General features: G+C 39.9%; 1 protein-coding gene across 1 annotated transcript; it reads right to left on the bottom strand.

Moving 5' to 3' along the window:
- Positions 1-604: 604 nt before the first annotated feature.
- On the bottom strand, positions 605-9,532 carry LOC140936645 (uncharacterized). Its single transcript, XM_073386139.1, has 7 exons — positions 9,238-9,532; positions 8,636-8,754; positions 6,161-6,990; positions 4,049-4,824; positions 3,351-3,483; positions 2,740-2,858; positions 605-918 (listed from the first exon to the last, which is right to left on the bottom strand). Exons 1-7 carry the CDS (start codon positions 9,522-9,524, stop codon positions 660-662), a joined length of 2,523 nt encoding a protein of 840 aa, XP_073242240.1. The 5' UTR covers positions 9,525-9,532; the 3' UTR covers positions 605-659.
- Between the last annotated feature and the right edge of the window lie 13,091 nt (positions 9,533-22,623).

Genomic DNA, 22,623 nt, shown 5'->3' with positions numbered 1-22,623 from the left:
TTGCCATGGAGACTCCGATTGCAATAAAACCCAGATCATAAGAAATTTTCATCTTTATATAATACAGTTTTGGTAACCTTTTTTCCATATCTTTACTCATGCCGACGTAGTTAAGGCTCAAACTTGGGAGGTATCCCCCTAAAAAAATCCAGTCGAGCCACCTTAACTCATACGCAGGTTGAGCATGATCGATCTTAACTACAGCGCATATAAAAAAATAATAGAAAGCCCTCAGTGAATGGTTTGATGGAAGAGGCTGTATTGCAATTTGTTTACAGACTTTTATTCTCCCATGTTTAAACCTGCATAATATGTGTTAAACAAACTGAAGACAATTTTCAGGTAGTTTGAGTATCTTGGAGAGGAGCGTTGCGTGACGAAACAAAAACGGCTGCGTAAGAGACTATAGTAACGTGTGAAGAAGGCCTAAATAACATTTCACCCTAAATGTACTAACACTTGGCCTTAAAAAGGGTTTCAAAGATTGACAGTTCAAACATTGACACCTACAATTCAACATTGATATTACAACACAATGAAAATACTGGAAGAAATGTCTAGCAGTGTATCAGAAGTCAATTCAGGCTTTACTTCAAGCGCCTCTCTGGCGGTCAGCATATATCTGATTTCTGGTGTGAATGTACTCACAAAATCTGTACTCACCTACTACATATTTCAATTAAATCCTCATCAGTGGTCCCTGGTTTAAGTCGTGTAATAAACAGATTAGTTTTCCACAGTTTCTCTTCTGAAAGGTCTTTTTCTGCTTTAGCCAGCCTTTCCTTGTAATGTACCAGCACTCCATTGCTGGCATCGATGAGCACTTGGAACGGAACAAATGAGTTGCTGCTATGAAGATTTTGAAGTCCAGTACAAATCCACGGCATTAAATCCAGCTGAGGTGCACATCGATTCCCCCTATTTATTAGAAATGCGTGTCGAAATGTGTGCAGGTGAAGTAATGATCTTCGCAGTGTTATATCTATTGACGAACTCTACATACCTTAAGCTAGAATGAGCACATTGCTTAGTAAACAAATGGGGCGCTTATTGATGTGAAACTTTTTGACCTTGCTAATGCTGGTTAATTCATTTGTTTTGATAATTATTATTAATTTTAGATCTGAAAGAGATCCCGAAAAACTGATTCTTATGATATTCTTCGTCTGTTCTTTTCGAGCAGTAAACAAAGAAAGAAATGTTTAGATTACGTACTACCTCTATTTCCTAAAATTAATACATTACCAAAACAAGCGCCTCCCCTAATTAGTACCTCCCTCAAATTGATAAGTCTAAAAATTTAATAAGCACCAGGGCGCTCGTTTAAGTACACACAGTAAGTCCAGATGAAACTTACAAGGTTTTGAAAATCACGACCCTTTTGTTGTCAAGTGGTTCAACATCCTAAGGTTGTAGATGGCGCTAAAAAAAATACGTGTAGAAGTAGTATTGTAAGGACCGAATAAATCCCCCTTTTTGGAAAGAAATGACAATTAGTAACCCCTGTTGTTCAAATATTGGATAGCGCTATCCATCGGATAAAGCACGACGACAGCGCATGGGAGTTGTACAGTCCAACCCAGTCAATATCATTGTACGAGAAATTACACACAAGAACTCGAAGACACTGGAAACCACTTTTTATTCTCCTTCCTCAGACTAGAATAAGGAAGAAGAATGTTTTTTTATTGTAAAGTAGTGAACTTTGAAATAGAGATTTGAGTTCGAATTTGCGTGTGTTGAGAAATGGAATTGGTTTACCTGCCGTCTTTTTCTACTTATAGAGTGCGTTCAAAAACCATAGCCAAATTAAAGTAACTAACCAATCACAATGAGATCAGAGAATCACGTAAACTAATCCGTTCTCAAAGCCACGAAAACGTATGCCACTGATAATGAAAGTGGTCCGTGGTGTTTCAGTCATTCAAAAACCACAGCACTCGAGTATTCCGTTGTCCAGTTGGAAGATTTAAAAAACACTTCTTACTAAGAACAGGTTCTGTTTTTCTCATGTGCTTCTGTACCGAACAGAAGCCCAGATCAGGAATTTATTCACGTATAGAGTTAAATGAACATCTGAAAGGAAATTGCATATTTCTGTCACCTATTATATTATTAAACATTTACTTATATTTTAGGTAATGCTTTAGCCGGAAGACTTCTTCGTTTAACTTCAGTTATAATTACGATTTTACATTTCTCTAAGATCTACTGAACCTAAGGCTTTAGGGAAGTTAAGTTTAAAACCGATTTTATTTTTTACTTCACAGAGAGGGAACCTCTATTTACTGCTAGATATAAATTGGGGCAATACCAACCCCGTTCATTTAGCAAAAATGGCATCAAACAAGAGAGAATATCATTCTCTCTTGCATCAAATGGAGTATGTTTCTAAATTAACTAGTGCACGTTAACCTGAAGACCCTCTTTACCTGAAATCTTGGGAAAGAATAAAAAGAACACAGCATTACAAAAAAGAGGTGACGTCGTATTCTACCTCATCGTGTCATAGGCAAGGCAAAACTCTAGCATTCAAAGTGGACCTAAATCAAGCTTAGTTTTGTGTAATTGCCGCAAGAATCTCTCGAATATCTACAGGTACTCTTCTGCTGATTGTAAAGCGCCAACTAGTTCTAGAAAGCGTCTCCCATCACATGTCACTTGTAGTTGGGGGCACTTAGAGGTTCACAGGATACTCAGTTCCTGAAATTCTAAAAAACGTTAGCTTGTAGTACATACATGCAAAAATAAATGATGCTCATCATTTTGTCTTCCGCTTGAGCTTGACTGGCTTTTTGTAGCAACGAGAGAAGAATGTTTTGAACAATGGATTTCACTTGCGTCTCCGGCTCAAGCTTCTGCGAATGATAAATGAGAACCTTATTTCAATCTTAAGTACAACAGTCATGATATTAGTCACACTTGACGAATTTTTTTTGTATAAAGAAACTGGAGTCAGAATGGTAGGCAACTACAGAAGGGGAAAAAGACTATAGACTCTCGCGTACCTGGGCAATAAAAAAATGATATGACAGCTACGGCTTTCCAATCGATTCATTTAAAATCAGCTTTACAGTGATCAAAGGGCAAAAGAACAAACGCGCAGGGACAAAGTTAACAAATAAATGCAATTTTCTTGCAAGTACACCGCAGACCTGGCTTTCAGGTGAAATGAATTGAATATATAGATTAGCAAAGGTATTTTTAACCAAATTTTGACAATGCACAACTTTGCTTTGAAAAAGAAACAGATTCGAAGCATTACAGAATAAAAGAAACCCGTGGTCATAACAGGAAGTAATAATTCCTTGTCCCAATCCTCGCATTTCTTTCAAAATCCATTGGCTTACTTTGAGAACTTTCTCGCAGAGATCCAGCAGGTCGTCTTGTTTGAGGATAGTTGTGACATCTCCCTTGTAATGAACAAGGTATTCCAGGCTTTCAACTCCAGAACTGGCAACAAGGTCTGTTAGCCACCAAGCACTAAATGCAATGGATATCAGATTTGTTAAACAATAAAAGTAAACGTTAAGTCAGCAACAACACTCAATCTGAAATTAAGTATTAAAAAATTTAAACCCATGGTAACTGGTGCCAGGTTTCCCGGTGAAGGAAGGATCTCTAAGCAGGGTGGGGCAAAGGAGGTAGAGGGTTGTCACCTCTGAAAGCAGTTTCATCTTTTCAATTTGGATTGTAAAATAAGTGGGTTCCATTTCAATCCAATTGTGTTGTGCATACTACCGTGCTTTCCAAGGATTGAATGTTTTCCCTATTAGACTTGCTGCAATTTCAAGACGCGATTTCTTTAACCATGGTGTTCATTGCAATAAAACTTTTACAAGTGTGATTTACGGGTGTAGCTGGTGCTGGTGTTGTGTTTCAGACTATAGAACCAAAGGTACCCTGTACTCTGTACCTTTGGCTAGCCTTTTAAAGCCTGTCACCAATAAAAACCTGTCAAATTGACCACCTGGTAATTGTTCACAGTTGATGAGCGGTATTGTGTCGCTTTACTGAGGTTAAACTGAGAGTTGATCAGAACACGTACCTGGCAGAATAGATCTGACGTACGCGACCTTCATCGGCAAACCTCTGCAACCACAGACTATGCACAACAATCTGAACAGCACAGAGCTTCAAAGCCTTCTCCGCTCCAGAGTTCATTATCATCCTTGGAATGTCCAGCTCGGAACTTTCTCCTTTTATCATGGAGCCTTGAACTTTTTGTACCTTATACTGTGTAATTTCTATCGAGTTACCCTTTTTCTCGCTAAGCACCCGTCCTAGACAATTTGCCACGCAGGACTTTTCGGATATCAACTCAGTGAGCCGCAAGCATGACAGAACATTGTTAGATGGCCTGCAGTCAATTAATGCCTTTTCCATCGACTTGGCACCAAGCATCCCTTCGGGATGAAGAATGTGACTCATTCCTTCACCCAAAAGCTCTGAAGAGTCAGACAGCGAGAGAAGAACAACCTCAGCTAGCTTAGCCCAAAGTCTACAATTTGCATACTCAAAAAGCATCCAGGTGAAAGAGCTATCTCTGACAGTGAACTTTTTGACATGAGACAGGACATTTAGCGCCACTTTCAGACCAACATTTGGTTGTTCTGACAGAGTATTGTTTAGTATTGCAGGTGCACTCTTAAACAGGTGATGGAATATCACCCGTGATAGCGATGACTGGGGTACTAGACTGGGCCTGGCAATACCCTGACAAACTTGTTGTCCAAGATGTGTGAGGAACGATAGGTCAGCATCTGCTGGACCACAGCAGATCAGTTGGTACGTTAGCCAGCATTCATAATGGTACTCTTCCACCTATAAAAGGAAATCAAAAAAATACCTAGAAGTAAGCTAATTGTTTTCTTTTGTCCCATTGACTTCCTTACTGAAATTTGGATATAATATAATTTGATTTCATCCCAAATCACAGATTTATTGATCAGTCAGGGTACAGAAAAGCCACAAAAAACGACATTCCCACACCAACCAAACAATCAATAAAAGTTTATGTATTTAGTGAAGTTGTACATTTAACATTCCAGAGGCAATTTTAACTTTTACTCCAAACAGTTCCAGTACGGTTATATTTCAGGAACTGATGCAACAGTTTTGTCAAGGAGAGTTACCTAAGAAAAAAAAACAATGAAAAGAAATAAAAATAAACCACAAACACGAAATGAACCCATCATAAAATCTAAGCCTTAAATTTTGGGTCTGATATTATACTAAATTCTATTATGCTAGAAACTAGTTCCGCAGTTTTCCTTAAGCTACGTCATGGTACAAAATAATATTCTATGAGTCACTTTGCGTGTTGTCTTATACACACAAGTGCCAAAACTACACGTCACTTGAAAAGTATATTCCAAACTCTAACACTCCAAATTATATCCGGTAACTAGAATTCAAGAAAGTAGAAAAAGATAGCACCGTAGGATACCGTTGATCAACGGACAGTCATCATGAGGCAGTTGATTGAGAAGGGGGACCACTGGAACAGGCCTACAGTTGAAGTCTGGCCCCCAACCACTATATTATCTTACAGCATTGTCTTCTTTCTCTGTGCCATATTTATTTGTTAACATTTCGGGCTTGTTCGCTCTTGTTGTTTAGTTGTGACATTTTCAATAAAAGAAACTTAATAACGCACACCTAAATAACCAATTCTCTTTTTTTCACTCACCCCATAATGCTTTGCGCTTTGGGGGGCAAGTAGGATTGTTTTCCAATATTGTGCTCAACCTGTAAATTAATGTGGGAAAAACTATTCTTGCTGCGCGACACTCGCGTTGCTTCGTGCTTCTCTCTAATGTTCATTTACAGCAATCGAAGGTATCTGCGAAATGGATATGTCTGACTTCATCACCTCATCATTCTCGGCGACCATAGATGTTGCAGATGTTGAGATTCCTATAGCATTACATTAATATGAGCTTTCTTTCCAAAACATCTTTTCTATAGCGACACATAAGGTCTTACACAACTGCTTTAACTTAACTTTTTTTTCATTTTCGAAACGTCTTTAAAGGACTTTAACTTTGTTGTTAGGTCTTGCTCCCAGGCAGCCGTGTTAGTTTTGACTCATCTTTACCCCCTCCAGGCGCGAGGCATTATAGGATAGTGAAAAAGCTGAATATTATTCTTTTCATACCTCATGGTGTAGAGATGACGCAGGCAACTTCTGCAGACACAATCCCACTACTCCTAACTGAAATTTCAGAGACATTGCTGTCTTGGGACAGTCAAGAACACTGTTGGCCGAAGAACTAACAAGTCTTAGCTTGGTTCTCATTTCTGCAATGGATGCATCAACTAAGTCAGGCTTTTGTGACAACAACTCAAAAAGGAATGCAAATGTACTAATCGCCAAAAGTGTATCTTCTGGCCAAATGGAACTGGTGCATGGCTTGTCGCTGGAAACATCTATTTCTTTTGGAAAATCAGATTCCTGGTCACAGCCTGACTTTGTTACACTTTGGTACGGTGCTGTTCCCAGCGTGCATTTAGCAGACACGGGCATTGAAGAGACATTATTAATTCCAAAGAGAACCTTCTGGTAGAATGAAACAAGAGCGTATGATACTGCCACAGCGAGGTGCACAGCAGGTTGGTGATCACCAGCGACATTCAGAGCTTCGATCATGGAACATACTGAGTGAATATCAATGCTGCAAAGAGTGCTGAATGCAATGCAGTGAGGGTTGTAAAATGAAAGTGTGATGTTTGAATCATCTTTAGTACTTGTAATCGCAGTTACATCATTGGTGCACTGATCCAGAGCCATCAACTCAGACACATATGCATTCTTTGATTGGCAGGTCAACTGGATAGCCATACAGCTGTTTACAACAGGAATGGAAGTCCATTCTCCTTTAAGCACTTGCTGAAAGTCTGGTAATTTCCAGTCTAGGGAGGATAATTTCATTGCAACTTCCAGGCCAATCCATCGGTGCAATTGACCAGTCACAAGAGATTCAGAAACTAAAAGCAAACCACAAAAACAAAAGACATGTATTAGATGTTGGGAATTTTGTGCATCACTGGAATTCCCAGAAACTCCAGACTTAAAATGACTTGTTTCTTCGCGTAGATTGTGCTGTAGATTGCTTTGCGTTTGATTCCAAACTTTCTTTCTCGAAAGAACACTGCTTAGCGATGCTTAATCTTTTTCGTTTTTATAGGCTCATTACACCGGCTTGAAAGTTTTGAAACAGAATACAAAAGACTCAAGGTATGCTCTAATATATTGTTTTTCCGGCCCAAGTTGGATACCGTAAACTTCCTTCTATAAGTCCCCCCCCCGCCGTCCAACCCCAAGTTATAGGCCCATCCACCTGTAAGCAAAAAAAAAAGAATACATCCGATTATAAGCTGCCCCGGTTATAGGCCCCCTCTATCTTGTGCTGAAACGAATTCAATCTTGTATGACGTTTTGAAACTTAAAAGGAGAGAGTGAGTTCAAAAAGTATTTTGATCAGCACTGCTTTGTAGCTTGTTTTGAAACGCATTTTTCAAGCCTGGTTATAAGCCCTCTCCCCTCCAGGTATAAGCCCTTCCGTTTATAAATCCTCTAAAACCCCTAACGAAGTTGTATTCTTGTGAATATTTCTAGACTACAGCGTATGTCATTTCCGTCTTAGAATAATTAAAAGTGTTTTAGGACTGTGTGCATCGAACATTTGGCTAGTGCTGGTTTTAATCGTTCTGTTGGGTAGTTTTACCGTTTAGTTTTAGTCTAGTTATAAGCGCCCCCCACCCCAGATATAAGCCCTTCCATTTAAAAGCCCCCCTAAAACCTCTTCCGAAGTAGTAATAACCTAGGACCTATAAGCGGAAGTTTACGGTATTCCCATTTTTCTGCCAATGTAATATGCTAAAAAATCCTAGACTACAGCGTATGACATTTCCGTCTCAGAATAATTCGAAGTGTTCTAGGGCCGTTCGCATCGAACATTTGGCTAGTACTGGTTTTAATCGTTTAAGTGGGTAGTTTTACCGTTTAGATAAAGGAAGGATTTTACACTGTAGTTAAAAAGACACTTTATGACGACATCATAATGGGATTTTATGGCAAGGAATTTGATAATGGTTTGCAGGCCAAGGCGGCAGGTTCAAGCCTATCTTATTTCCAGCCAATAAGAATTTAGGGCGTTCCGGACTATATCATTCTTAGGGGCGCTTTTCCATGTGCTCGCCCCCTTTCTATCGCTCACCATCACGTTGTTCACATCGCTGGTTTGAACAAATTTTCAGCATTTTCCACCACCTCCCCTTTCGCCTGCCTGCGAATTAATTCCTAGTGTGTTTCTCTTTCTTTTCTTAGTGGGTGGCGGTTTTTTCCCCCACCTTTGCTGAAGAGATATTTAGTTTATTATATATTGGCAGATCTTGAAAATAAAGTTCGTCACGTTTGGTGGCCAAATTTTCTCCAACCAAATCCGACTCTGTTTTTATCTCTTCAGCAAACAAGTGCGCCTTCTATATTCAAGCTATAGATAATTTTTGCCAGAAATCTGAAATTTGAAAATTGTTTACAAAGTTGCATGCCAGTTGCCTGGTTAACAACGTAGAGGTTTGAGAGGGCAGAGTGCACTACACACATATGTCCTCCTTTTAAAGATAATACCTCTTCCATTTAAAGTCCTTAGCGCATCAAACATTCCTTCATCCCCTACTGCTGTAATTCGTGGACTGAGAACAGCTAATCTCCAAAGCCGAGATATTTCATCGCTGACCACGCTACAACTTAATAAGATGAAACGCAATATTAAATAATATCTTTTAACCGCAGCAGGATAAGCTCAGTCTGTAGAGTGCTTGACTGCAGAGCGGGAGGCCTCGGGTTCCAATTTCCTGTGCCGGACCAGTACTCACTGTATTAAGATGAATGAGAAAATAAGGTATTTCCTTTGCCCTGCAAATGGCGAGACCTTCACGAGGCTAGGATGACCACGTAATATGCCGGTCCCGTCTCCAGTAGGAGACGTGAAAATAGAATCCCCAGTTAGTAGTTTGGTGCTAAATACATTGAAACTAAAATAAGGTGCATTTTTTTAAAATTCAAATCTTACCCGGTAGTTGTTAATGATTTATAACCAAAATTATTTTACAAGCTGATAATTTTTAATGGCATGGAGATTTCCTAGCAAATGCAAAACTTTAACTCATCTAACAAAGAAAAAGTAACCATGGTAATCACCAAGAACACAATTTTTGGTTCCCACTTACTTCGAAAGTCTCGGAGTAAAGCCTCCTGCTAGAGATCCAGAAAGTTTGAAATTTAAATTAGGTTTCTGCTTTCTTGACTTTAATCTACGATACTTGTATCTATTCCTTCGACGGTCTACTTGGTTCAGCACATGCTCAATCAGCTGCTCAGTGAATATTGTCAGAGCTGACACGGCACTCATGAAATCATCCTGAAGCATATCTGCTATGGTTTCCAGAACTTGAAGAATGTTTGTTTGCTGAGAGGATGAGGGACCATAGCGACCATCATCAAGCTGTAGGTCCATTTCATCTATTTCAAATAAAATTAAAACCACTGCCATAAAACTAAGTTGGGAAAACACTGATAAACAACAAACGAGATACTGACTTTCCTATATTGGTTGACTTGAAGAAAGCGTTTTACCTTGTCAATCCCCCATTAAGTTCTTTATACATATTTAAACTTTTTCCATCGATTTATATATTGTATTACGTGCAATTTTTGTTATTGTAACGTACAATATCATAGACCCATGAGATTCTTAGTACATAGCATATTTGACTTGAATATTTTGCTTATTATTTGTGATTTTGTTTATTTTCCCTCTACTATGTTTTAGAGGGCCGTAAGTTAGTTAAACTGTTATTACGTCTCCCTCGTTAGATAAAGTTATTGTATTTGAACCATCGGGTGCTTATTTCAGTCAAAGTAAAAACTATTGGGAATTCATGGGTAGATTGCTTAGAAAATCGAGAATTAATGTGATAAAAGAAAATAATATTTCCGAGCGTAGCGACTTTATAATCTTGTCGCGCGCGAAGCGCGCGCAGTCTATAAATAAATAAATCTTTCTTTCTCTGAATATACCAGGGCGGATAAAGGTTGGGCGGTGAAACGAGCGCTCCGCTCTTCATTTAATGTGTGATGCGGAGTAGGACTGGCACGAGCGCTCTTTCCGCGCTTCCGGTGCGCTTGAAGGCCGGCGAAATTTTCCTTTTTGCAAGCCGGAAATCCTATTTTCTTTCTGTAATTTCAGGCTGCAATGTTAAATAGATAAATTTGTTTCATAACAATATCAATAAACAGTTTCATATGTTTGTGTCTGTACGTCTATAAGTCAAACTTGTTGGTCGTATAATGCCAAAATTTGAGTTTAATTTGAAAGTGTTGAATACCTCCTCCTTCCACTAAATATCACCTAATCGTCTTTCGCCGTCTCGTTTGCAAAAGCTTAACACTTCTTAACCTCAATTTTTACATATGTTAAAGGGGGGTAAATTTTATATAACATAACAAAAAATTAGATTGATATATATTGATATAGTGGCGTTGTACTTCTTCAAACTTTGCTTCTCGGGTGCAACGCGCCATGGCGATTCGGGCAATGCGTTGCAAATCTGGCAACCGCATGTAAGCAAAATTTATTGAGGTTAGTTGTAACGTTTTTTCTCCGTTTTTCTGTCTAAAGCAAAACAAGGTAAACAGTAAAAACTGAGGGGAAACTAATTTTGAAGTTTCGAAGAAACAGAAAGACGTATGAGATGTTTTTTTCAAAATTAAAAAGAAGGATGATGGTGATTGAAATTAGCATAATTTCACCTTGCACAAGATGCACGCATTTATAAAATACACGTCATCTAATTATGAAGCACGATCTGTTGTCTTTTAGTTTTGTCATGGATGATATGGATGAGACTTTCCTTCGTGTTTTAGACAGTACTTAGTTGTTTTTGTTTTGGAATAACATCGACATTGGCCAGTAGCAGAACGAAAATATAATTCAGTGGTAGAGTCATGGAAGTAACAAAAGAAACCCTTTGAAAGAGATGTTTGTCTACTCCAACTAAACCTCCCGCAAAAAATAGCAACATTTGCCTCTCAGAGACAGCGTACCAGCACAAAGGAACGAGGAAGAAGTGCAAGAAAACAAATCAAGCTGCCATAATTCAGTGACAGCGGCAGTGTCTAATGTACAAACCACATCGCAAGCCCTGACCGAAGTCGGAAACAAGCGACAGTTGTAAGCAGAGTCCCAGTCCACTGCATCACACCTTTTTGCTCGGACGCGCTCGTTTCACCGCCCAACCTTTATCCGCCCTGGAATATACGCTTGGTATCCGCCAATGACGTCATGGAGCATTTTGCGTTTCCAGGCAACATAGACTTCGCCGCCAACTCACCAAGGCGCATTTTGATGTGTTTATTCATCGTCTGTGAACCAAAGTTTACCATCGGCGAATCACGAACAATTTCCCACGCAAATGACACACAAGCACAACAAGTGACTCCAAATCCTCGCCCAGGAAGATTTTCCACCGAAACTCCTCTGGAGCGAGAACGCCGACTTCCAGTTCAGCGTGAACAACGAAGGAGAAGACGTCAACAAGAAACCGCGGAGCAGAAGGAACATCGCTTAGCACAGCGAAGGCAACGCCGACAACAAGAGACAGAGGAACAGGAGATTGGAATCAGAGGCATTATGATCGTTCACTGTCGAAAACCCATCCCCGCAGACCCAGTAGATCAAAGTCTGCAAAGTTTCAGCTCTGTATTACGGCCCAAAGTATAATAATTTTCCGGCGAACTGCGCCGGGCCAGATTTGGTCTTTGTTTTTGTCTTTTTCTAAATCCGGGCGCCGAAATAATGCTAAATCTGCTTTTCAATACACTGTTAACAATAACACCACATAATACGCAAAAAAGAAGAAGAAGAAAAGAAAGAACAACGTATGGACCGTTAAGACGATATTCGCGGTTGGTCACCCATCCAGTTCTTAACCCCGACCGGCAGGGCTTAGCTTGAGTGCCGTTACCAAACCGAGTTTCGCGAGGCTTAATGCGAGATACGTATTTCTAGTTTAACTTGAAATGATATGTGTCAAAACACGCTTCGCATATCCACGAGTTGTTTCTAAAAATAGCGACTCCAGGGTTCAGTTTTTTTGTAGAAGACACTAGTTTGTCGCTTCCCCTGTTTCCCTTTTTTCGCGATACTGGTCATCATTCACTTCTGACGTCTCATTTTCTGCTTTTCTACAAAAACCTGTCAGACCTGTTCGCGGTACATGTATTGACCTAGATCCTCAACAGTTTTTCCTCGTAGCTTTCGTAAGTGAGGTGCTTCGTTCGCTTTTAAATGACGGGCTCCCTCTGAGCTGATTCTGCGTTAGGGTAATTGGTGTAGCGACGCGTATCATGATACTTAGAACAACATGCAGCAACGACAGGTCAAGGATGCTATGTCCTGACACATTCAAGCCATTGTGGATCTTATTGTATTTGTAACATGGGTGATTAACATGAAAGATAGGGATGTCATGCTTGGTACAGTGTGTGTACTATCGCAATTTGTAATAATCATCGCACTTTGTAATACCTGTCGCAATGTGTAATAAATCCATCGCACTTTGTAATACCTGTCGCAATTTTTAATAAACCGTGTCGCACTTTGTAATAGAAAAGCTGTCGCAATTTGTAATAACAGTCCATCGCACTTTGTAATAAACTAAGCTGTCGCAATTTGTAATCATTCCATCGCACTTTGTAATAACTTTTTGAGAGTGATTCAACTTACTTCGTCAACATAAATATAATGCCAAAATATGCATGGTACTTCATAAACAAAGATGATGACGTCTGCTAGCACGTAACATCTCCGTAACATTTTCTTTCGTCAAACATGAATGTCTTCCGCTATAAATTTTTCAGCCCTGATTAATCGTGTGACCAAGAAGAAACGCTTTTATGAAAGACATGAAACTTCCTGTGACATGAATCATGTTTAAATTCAAAAATATTTAAATAACAAAAGTAACATTTAACATTAACAGAAAATTAACCGCCATTCGTCGTCCAAATCCATGTTTGCTTTCCACGTGACACGTGAAGTCTTCGGGGGGGGGGGAAATAATCCCATATATGAATGGGCTAGATAGGTAAGTACCGCCTGATAGGGTATGGTTTTTGAGGATCTCGAGCCTTCAGTAGGGTATCATTTTTTGGTTTGATCCTTAGATAGGGTAACTCAAGTAGTAATGGATGGTTTATTCCATCCTTTCCATTTTGTGGAAAAACAGTAATCCTGAACACGCTCGGAAGAATTGCAAGGTCTTACGAATTGTATACAGCAGGGAAGGATAATTTTCTACTATCCGCACGGTATTTGTTTTAGAGGACTCCTTAAGAAAAAAATTGTCTTAAGATGGAATGAGTACTCCTTTTGTTCCTATGTGGGACCAAATCAAGTGAGAATAATGGGCCAAATGCCCAGCCGGCTCAGTGTAAGACCCCAAGTGAGTGTTATAACAACAGATACATACGAAGGTATTGGCCAGCGACTAATTGGATTTTGCGTTTATGTTTCTGTTGTGGTTCGACGGTTTGCCACTGGTGACATTTTTTGTTTATTTGCAGTAAACATTTTGAATCTTTCCAGGCCTCGTTTGATTAAGTTGGCCCAAATATGGAAGCTACTATTACTTTTTTAAGATTGCGCGTTAGACAAGGACGGCGAACCACGTGTTGTGTCGACCTGTTATAAGATCTATCAAGGAAAGCTTGAACTCTCCTGGTGTCCTTATTCGAATGATGTAGGATGAATGTTACGATTTGCGGAAATTAAATGCTTTTTAATAATGGCTCGTTTGTGTCTAGTGTGTCTAGATTCTGTACTCTGACAATGCTCTGTCCAGAGGCACATCCCCGTATTGGCCATAAAAGGAAGTACACCCACCGGGTAACCATTTAATGCAAAGTGACCTAGTACAATAACAACGTTTAAGAATACAGCATTTCGTAAGTCAGATCTAATCAACATTAATCTAAAAAAATGTTTAGGACTGTGTTACGAAAAATTGTATTGCGTGACTAGCGTGACTTTCTAGAAGCTTTGCGAGAGTTCATAGTTTGTTTATTTTAGGATCTCGTGTAAGCGTTTCTAAAAGCGGTATATTTTGTACTCTTTCTATAATTAGACTATTTGGAAAGTTCTAGAATGTTACTGTGAAAGTATATAAGTAGGCTAGTCCAAGTCAAGTTTTAACTAATTTTCACAAGCGAGAGAGTTTGACGTTAGTCGTGTTTAGTCAAGTGTGACGAAAGCAGTGTTTATTCAAGTTGGCGGAGGCCGTGTAAGTTTATCAAGTTAATTGAAGTTGGCGGAGGCCGTGTAAGTTTAACGAGTTACGTGCTGTTGTGGAGTTTTACTTCGTGGAAACTACTTTCATTTTTGGAATAAATCTTCTTGTTGCTGTTCCGACAACCCTGCGTTCAGTTTAGTTTGCAAGCTACCCGTCCTCTAAAAGATTACCCGCGTAACATTGGGGGCCTGTCCTGGGAGAGGAATTCAATTTTTTGCCGACTACAGTAGCTAGGAAAGGACAGTTCAAGAAAAGGAGTATACAGAGAAGTAAGAGGAATGGCTACGAGAAAGTATATCGAGTGTGTTTGCTGTGAACTACTGCTGTGGAAATGGAAAAGCTTTTGCAGATAGGGAAAGAGTTCGGATTGGAAGGACAAAAGCTGCTTGAGTTTGTAGAAAAACAACAAAAGTTAGAAGAGGAAAAAGAAGAAAAACGTCGAAAACTTGAGGAGGAAAGAAGGAGGGAAGAGGAAGAGAAAGAAGAAAAACATAGACAATTGGAAGAGGAAAAAGAAGAAAAACGTAGACAATTGGAAAAGGAAAGAGAAGAAAAGCGTAGGCAGTTAGAAGAAGAAAAGGAAGAGAGACGTCGAATACTTGAAGAAGACAGAAGAAAGGAAGAAGAAGAGTAGAGGAAAGGCGTAGAAGAGAAGACGAAGAAAGAGAAACTAGGCGGCAAGAACGCGATCTGAGAAAATTACAGCTGGAAGCGGAAATGTTGAAGCAGAAAGAAGCTATTGAAGCTACTAAGAGAGAGCATGAACTAGAGCTCGCTCGTCTAGGACAAGGCCGTAACGATACCGAACGTGTTGAAGTGAGAGAGGATAGGGCCAAGGCACCCAAGCTTCCCTCAATTGTTGATGGCAAGGACGACTTGGACGCTTACCTACAACGATTTGAGAGATTAGCAACTACAGCTAAATGGGAAAGGACAGGATGGGCTTGATAGTAGTCTGTAGAATACGTTATACATGTCGCAGAGTCCCAGTCAATTTGATGTTTCGTCTTTAAATGGTGCTCAGCAATGTGATTGTTGACGTCACCATTCCTCGTCGCGCGTTTGTGTTCGGTCAGTCGCGTGCTTAGGTTTCTGCCGGTTTCACCAATGTAATGTGACGTCAACAATCACATTGCTGAGCACCATTTAAAGACGAAACATCAAATTGACTGGGACTCTGCGACATGTATAACGTATTCTACAGACTCCTGTCAACGTCTTACTTTAGAAAGCTGGTTTAATAACTTAGAACAAACGCCACTGAATCGTAGCCAACAGTTACCAGCGCCGTACAAACGACTTATTGACGAGATCAAGCAAAACTAACTACGAGAGAACAACTGGAGAACTGACAATTTGACTAACAATAGACGACTGTTTAACTGTGACAATAGACGGATCGAAACGCACCAATCACTGATTACGAGTCTTCATAGCCAATAACATCACGGCTTAACCGACAGACGACCAATAACATCGCGACATAATTGAACAATCAGATCAATAACCAGAGCATAATACCATCAACTGACGTGATACAACTCACTTTGACTCTGAAGATGACTACCGTACAGGTTGTCGAAACGTCAGTCACTGTCAACAACAACAGTCCTATTCAGGACTATGTTCACCCGGACGATCAAACTCAACCTTTTGAAATGACTCCTGGGTTCAAACCTTTCACAGTTCCATAACAAGTTACTTATGCAGTGGAAAGAACCCTTTGAAGTTAGTTCAGTAGTAGGTCCCAATGACTACAAAGTGAAAGTAAAAGGCAAGGAGAAAGTTTACTAACCTACTTAAAAAGTATTTTGAGCGAGAGGAGACCACAGTCGAAGGAGCAGTAGCTGTTGGAGCAGGCGCTACGAGTATAGACGATGCTGTCGACTGTGCAGCTACAGTTGATAAAGCAGAGGAAGAAGAGGTTGATTTCTTAGAGCTTGGCGGATATATAGCCAAGGAGTCAATCGAGGACTTTACAACTGGACCAAATCTTACGGATGAGCAACGGACTGAATTTACGGATCTGGCTAAACAGTTCACGAATTTGTTTACTGAAGCACCAGGTACCACAGATCTCGTTCAGCATCATATTAAACTCACCTCAGACGAGCCGGTTAGATCAAGACCTTACCCAGTACCTTACAGCATGAACCACTGAGAAAAGATATTGCTGACATGATCAAAATGGCAGTTATTAGAGAGTCCAGTTCTCCGTATGCGTCACCTGTTGTAGTAGTGAAGAAAAAAGACAACACAAACCGCGTGTGCGTTGATTATCGGAAATTAAATAAACTGACTGTATTTGATCCTGAGACTATGCCAACTGCTGAACGGTTGTTCCAGAAGCTGAGTGGAGAAAAGTTTTACTCAAGAATTGACCTTAGCAAGGGATGTTGGCAAATAACTTTTCCAGAGGAGGACATACCGAAAACTGCGTTTGTAACACCTGACGGGTCGTACGAGTTCTTGAAGATGCCGTTTGGAATGATTAACTCGGCGGCAACACTGAATCGTACAATGAAGAAATTGATAGAAGATCTAGATGATGTTGACTTCTACTGGGATGATATATTGGTTCACACCCGTACTTGGGAAGAACATATTAGAGCCCTCAGGGAGCTGTTTTCGCGCCTTGTACAAGCTGGGTTGACTATTAGACCTACGAAGTGCCTATTCGGAGTAAACAGTGTGGATTTCCTAGGCCATCGACTGGAGCAAGGAATGATTGTTCTACATCAGGATAACGGGAGAAAATTAAAGATGCCCCAAGGCCAAGCACAAAGAAACAGGTGCAGTCATTTATGGGTCTAGCAGGATACTACAGAGATTTCATTCCCAACTTCGCAGCGATCGCAGCGCCCTTATCTGATCTCACACGGAAAGGCCAACCCAATAAAGTTGAGTGGGGTGAAGCACAAGAGAAAGCCTACCAAACAATCAAGTCTTACCTAACAAGTGAACCTATTCTACGTCTCCCCGATCCAGCTAAAACCTATTTCTCACGGATGGACGCTTCCAACAATGGAATTGGTGCAGTATTGATGCAAAGAAACGATGAGAAATTATTCCCGGTTTGTTATGCAAGCAAGAAATTGTCAAGTGCTGAGCGTATCTATTCCACAATCGAGAAAGAATGCCTAACGTTTGTACGGTGTACCTTTTGTGCTGCAGACAGACCACGAGCCGCTGAAGTACATAGACAGCGCCAAATATACCAACGCACGACTAACTCGATGGGCCATGTTTCTACAAAGTAACAATTTCAAGGTGGAAGCCATCAAAGGATCGGAGAATGTTGGAGCGGATTATCTTAGTCGAGTAGAAGAGTAACCTGAGAGACACAGGAGTACCCCTGTTATATGTTAGCTAACAATTTTTCTGTTGTATTGGAATTTTAGGAAATTTCTTCTGAAAGGGGGTTATGTTACGAAAAATTGTATTGCGTGACTAGCGTGACTTTCTAGAAGCTTCGCGAGAGTTCATAGTTTGTTTATTTTAGGATCTCGTGTAAGCGTTTCTAAAAGCGGTATATTTTGTACTCTTTCTATAATTAGACTATTTGGAAAGTTCTAGAATGTTATTGTGAAAGTATATAAGTAGGCTAGTCCGAGTCAAATTTTAACTAATTTTCCAAGCGAGAGAGTTTGACGTTAGTCGTGTTTAGTCAAGTGTGACGAAAGCATTGTTTATTCAAGCTGGCGGAGGCCGTGTCAGTTTATCAGGTTAATTGAAGTTGGCGGGGGCCATGAAAGTTTAACGAGTTACGTGCTGTTGTGGAGTTTACTTCGTGGAAACTACGTTTATTTTTGGAATAAATCTTCTTGGTGCTGTTCCGACAACCCTGCGCTCAGTTTAGTTTGCAAGCTACCCGTCCTCTAAAAGATTACCCGCGTAACAGACTGTGAATAATAAGTTAAATGTTTGAATGAGCGGAGATGTTACGTGCTACAGACGTCATCATCTTTGTTTATGAAGCATATTTTGGCTTAACTAATTGAGCTAGCAAGCCAACCGGGAGCTGATCATTTAATTGGCTCGTAATTTAACCGACAAGCCTGAATTATTTTATGCCTTCTTTTCGCAGGTGTATAAGTTGCGTATTCACTCTGATGATCTTCTCTGCACTTATTTTTTCATCCTGCAGTTCCAATATGAAATTCTTATATATTTAACATTTAATCTTCATCTTTGGCAGGTATATTATGAACCAATTCAATAACCAGCTCCCGGATTGGCTTGCTAGCTCAATTAGCTAAGCCTCGTGCAAACGGACGCAACATTGTTGGCCAACAAGTCCCATAAAAAAATGGAACTGTGATCAGTTGAAAACTAGTGACTGGTCAGCGGTAAAAACACGTGATCTCTATGGGTTGACACCTGAGCTCGCGATACGGTCATGTGATACTGGTCAGCAGATACCCTGTTTTGACAGCTGTCAATTGACCATAACATGGATGTGCAAGATCAATCTGCAGGCTCCCACACCGGCTAGAAAGTGTGACTTTTCAAATTGGTTTCCTCGTGGTGCCGACGGACTGACGGTCGTGCGGTCACGTGACTACCAAATTTTCTCGGATGAATAGATAACCAAATTTTCGTAGCTATGGGGCAACGCTCGTGCGCGAAGCTCTGCTATGAAATTCATATATTTATCATTTTTTGAATTATCGTTGTTCCTCCACGGGATCATTCCTGTACAGCTTCCGCTAGAGTCGATTGACCCTCTCACCAATGGCCATGCTGGATTATTATACGGTAACATTCATTAGCTCGTGTCAGATCCATGAACCTTCTCGCCAAACATCGGTCTCAGCTGTTGTTGAAGCTGAAATTATATTCTGGACCACACAATACATAAATCATATTGATGTACAAATAATTTACCTTTGACAAGCGCCTGATGAAAGCAGTTTCTTCCCCACACCTCTTTAACAAAGCCCTTCCTGTCACTATCCCGATCGATGAAATTAAAAAAGCCCGGATCGTGATCGCATCCATGCATCAAGTTTTTACACCTGGATTGGAATCCGCTTTTGCAGACAAACCAGTGAGCCTCCTCATCAAGTCCTAATAATATAAAAAACAGCAATACACATTAACATGTATAAATGAATTGTGTTTCCACATTTAAGATTTACTTGCTAACAGAAAGGAACCAGTTTGGGATGCAGTTGGTCTTTCCGCAGGGGCATGCACCCAACGTCAATTTTCGGACTAATATCTGTTCGGAAGACGATTTGAGATCTCGAATTTTCGGAACATTTGTTGTAAAGTTTCTTGCTTGCCTGCCTCTCCTAGGATTTTCGAACATCTAAAAAATGGTATAATTGCCCATTTCTAACGGATTTGTGCTCTAAAAAGGTCACCTAGAATTTTCGGGAGCCTTTTTTCTAACTGAAATTTTCGAAAAGGTAAGTTTTGATCCCTATAATTTTCGCATCACTAAACTTTCAGCAAGGAAATCCGAACAGATCAAAAATTTTTAGGGGATAAAAATATGCCTATATTTACCGTTTAATACTATAATACGTTAAACAATGCTATGTTTAAGTGGTTTTGAACTATATTCTCGTTGGGTTCCCCTGTTTCCGTCGAAATGAACCATTCCTGCTAAAAAAAATCCACATAGAAGGGGAAGAAGAGAGTCCCGGAGGAAGATTAACAAGAGATTAACAAGAGAGCCATCCAAGGGGAATTTGATAAAAAGCTTTTTAAGCTTACGAACTGGTTCAATTGCAGTTAACCATTGATCAAACATCAATGATCTAATGTATACAGTATGTTGCTCAGTATCTGCACGGTACCAGTATCCGGAAACTTAAAACAAAAACTCAATTTTTGAGGCGTCCTTTTCAGCTATCGGTAAACGAAGTATTTGGAATGAAAGCTGAGCATTTCAGCTTTAAGATGAAGGTTTTGGCGAGTCGAAAGCTTGCGAAACAGGAGCAGAAGACGCCGTTCTCTTCAGGTGAATAACCATTTCATGGCTAATATTTACGCTGTTTACCGCGCAGTAAAATCAGTGCTGCTTAGAAAAGGGTACGTAATATGTGATATTTTCAAATAAACGGTTTTATATTTAAAGTGAAGATACTTAATTTGTTTGGAATAACGGAGCCCAGAAACATTCACTAAGTATTGATGTCAGGTGCCCAGTATCCGGACAGTTTTTTCTTTGTTGTACAGAATCGATGAATTAGCTGTGTACATTATCCGGATAAGATTTATTTCATATATATAACTATAATTAAAGCTTAGGATATATGATATAGTCGTAAAATGTAATTCTACTCAACTCCGTACGGAAATTTTCTTCACACATTCGGAGGCGACTTGATTTCGTGTGCGCCGCTTGTTTCGCGTGACTGCATTTTCTCCCGGCATTTTGTATTTTTAATCGAAAGCGTCGGAGTTGAACCTGGAATTCTCATACTAGTTCCCCAGTTGTGACTGCTAGAATGGGGTTGCAACGGTCTGAAAAATGTCACAAAGGGATTGAGAGATATGAAAGAAGGAGGAATTAGTGCTAGAAAAGCAGGCTTATTGTAGGGTCTGTGGGAACTGAGCATGAAGAAATCAACACTGCAGGTCAGACTGAATAGGAGTGTGACCTTTGACCGTCGCATTGAGGTCCCTTCCCCAAGCTTTTTTTAAAATAAAAAATGAAGAAAAAAAGGTCGTTTGCAGATTGGCTAATTGAGCCAGCAAACCGCGGCTTCGGCATGTCCACGGATGCCTTCCTTAAATCAGTGAAAAAGTTCCTAGACAAGGAAGTAAGTATTATGCCATTTAACAACCGCTCGCGTTCCCCACCATACCCTAGTCATTTGCTATGTTTTATTTCACGATGCTAGGTTATATTTTTGGAATTGATTGCCAGACTACTTTGCAAGTGCAAGACAAGCTTATAAGTCTCTTGCCTCTCGAAATGTATGTACAATTACGTTGTTATTGTTGTGTCCGGATACTGGGCAACATAGGAGCTCTGCAAAAATATTAATTTCGCGATGGAAACAAAGGCAAAAAGGTTAAACTGTCTTTTGTCATATTAAGGTCTAAATAGATTTTCTCTGGGCCAAATTTCAGAGCTCTTGCGACTAACAAAGGAAAGTTATTGCAATGTTAAACTGAAGTGCCCGGATACTGGGAAACATATATACTGTACCATAAGATTATCTCGGGGAGGTGGTACTCCCTATAATGGCCTATACGGTGAGGCTCCAACCGAAAGAGGTACCTTTTTCAGGCTCCAGGTATATGAATGGGTAGGGATTTTACTAGTTGAAGTATATGAAAGGGTAGGGAATTCTCTCAGTTTGGTCTGTAAAAAGGCCCAAAAGGCCGGGGTAACAGATGCATTTTATGGCTGTAAAAAAGTCGAGAAAACTTTCTTGTTTTGTGAGTCATCCATATTTAAAAGACAGAGCACTTATAGCTGTTAAAGGGGGTGACACTTGTCAATAGAGGGTATACGAAAGGAGTACTTTTTCTGTTAAAAATGGTATATAATTGCGGTCCTCGGGGCGGAGCCTCCCTGTCAAAAACCGTTTTGAGTACCCCTTCCCCAGGGACTATATATAATCCACTGAACTGCAGTTGAACTTGTTAAAAACACTTAGGAAAAACTCAGGCTTTCCCTTTGTTTCCTCTTTCAAAATGTCATTCACTGATAGGCAATATGTTAATGGTCTTAAATAAAGATTGTTTCTCCAAGCAGGGGAAAAAAGACAGATGACCTGCTTGAGCACACACTTACCATCCCAAAATCGCTTTCGTCAGAGAAAACTATCACCCTTTTCTCAACGCTGCATTTACTTGCAGTTCAACTGCAGAGAAAACAGCCGGAAATGGGAAGAACTACAAGTCCATTGGAAATCAGAAATCCCACCAAATGGAAAAGAAATTAAAATAATGGCGATCTTCACAGACCTAACCGAATCCTTTCCAAGCAATGATCAAGGAACAACCCTCTAAAAAAATAAAAAGGATAACCCAAGGGTTTTATTTACCATCCCTTAAAAAAATGCAATCGTCACCCATGAAAGAGAATCCAAGACAATTTTGAATTCTTGAGCCAAAGCTAAGGATTCCGGATTCTTTGTCAGTGGAACTTGGATTCCAGATTCCAAAGCCTAAGAGTTCGGATTCCAAAAGCAAAAATTTCACAGATTTCAGAACCCGGATTCCTTTGCATAGGTTTTCTGAAAGTTTCACCCATAGCAAACAAATATTAATTCAATTATAGACCATCTAAAAATTAAT

Source organism: Porites lutea, chromosome 5 (assembly GCF_958299795.1).
Source record: "Porites lutea chromosome 5, jaPorLute2.1, whole genome shotgun sequence".
Lineage (NCBI taxonomy): Eukaryota > Metazoa > Cnidaria > Anthozoa > Scleractinia > Poritidae > Porites > Porites lutea.
Note: the sequence above shows the minus strand (reverse complement) of the source record. Positions and strands in the feature narration are given on the sequence as shown.

Bases quoted from the DNA above. Each gene is read 5' to 3' on its own strand.
- LOC140936645 (XM_073386139.1), bottom strand. From the start codon at position 9,524: ATGGACCTACAGCTTGATGATGGTCGCTATGGTCCCTCATCCTCTCAG. The intron at 4,825-6,160 runs GTATGAAAAGAA...TTCCTTTTATAG, and splicing joins CGTCATCTCTACACCATGAG to GTGGAAGAGTACCATTATGA. The intron at 3,484-4,048 runs GTACGTGTTCTG...CATTGCATTTAG, and splicing joins CGTCAGATCTATTCTGCCAG to TGCTTGGTGGCTAACAGACC.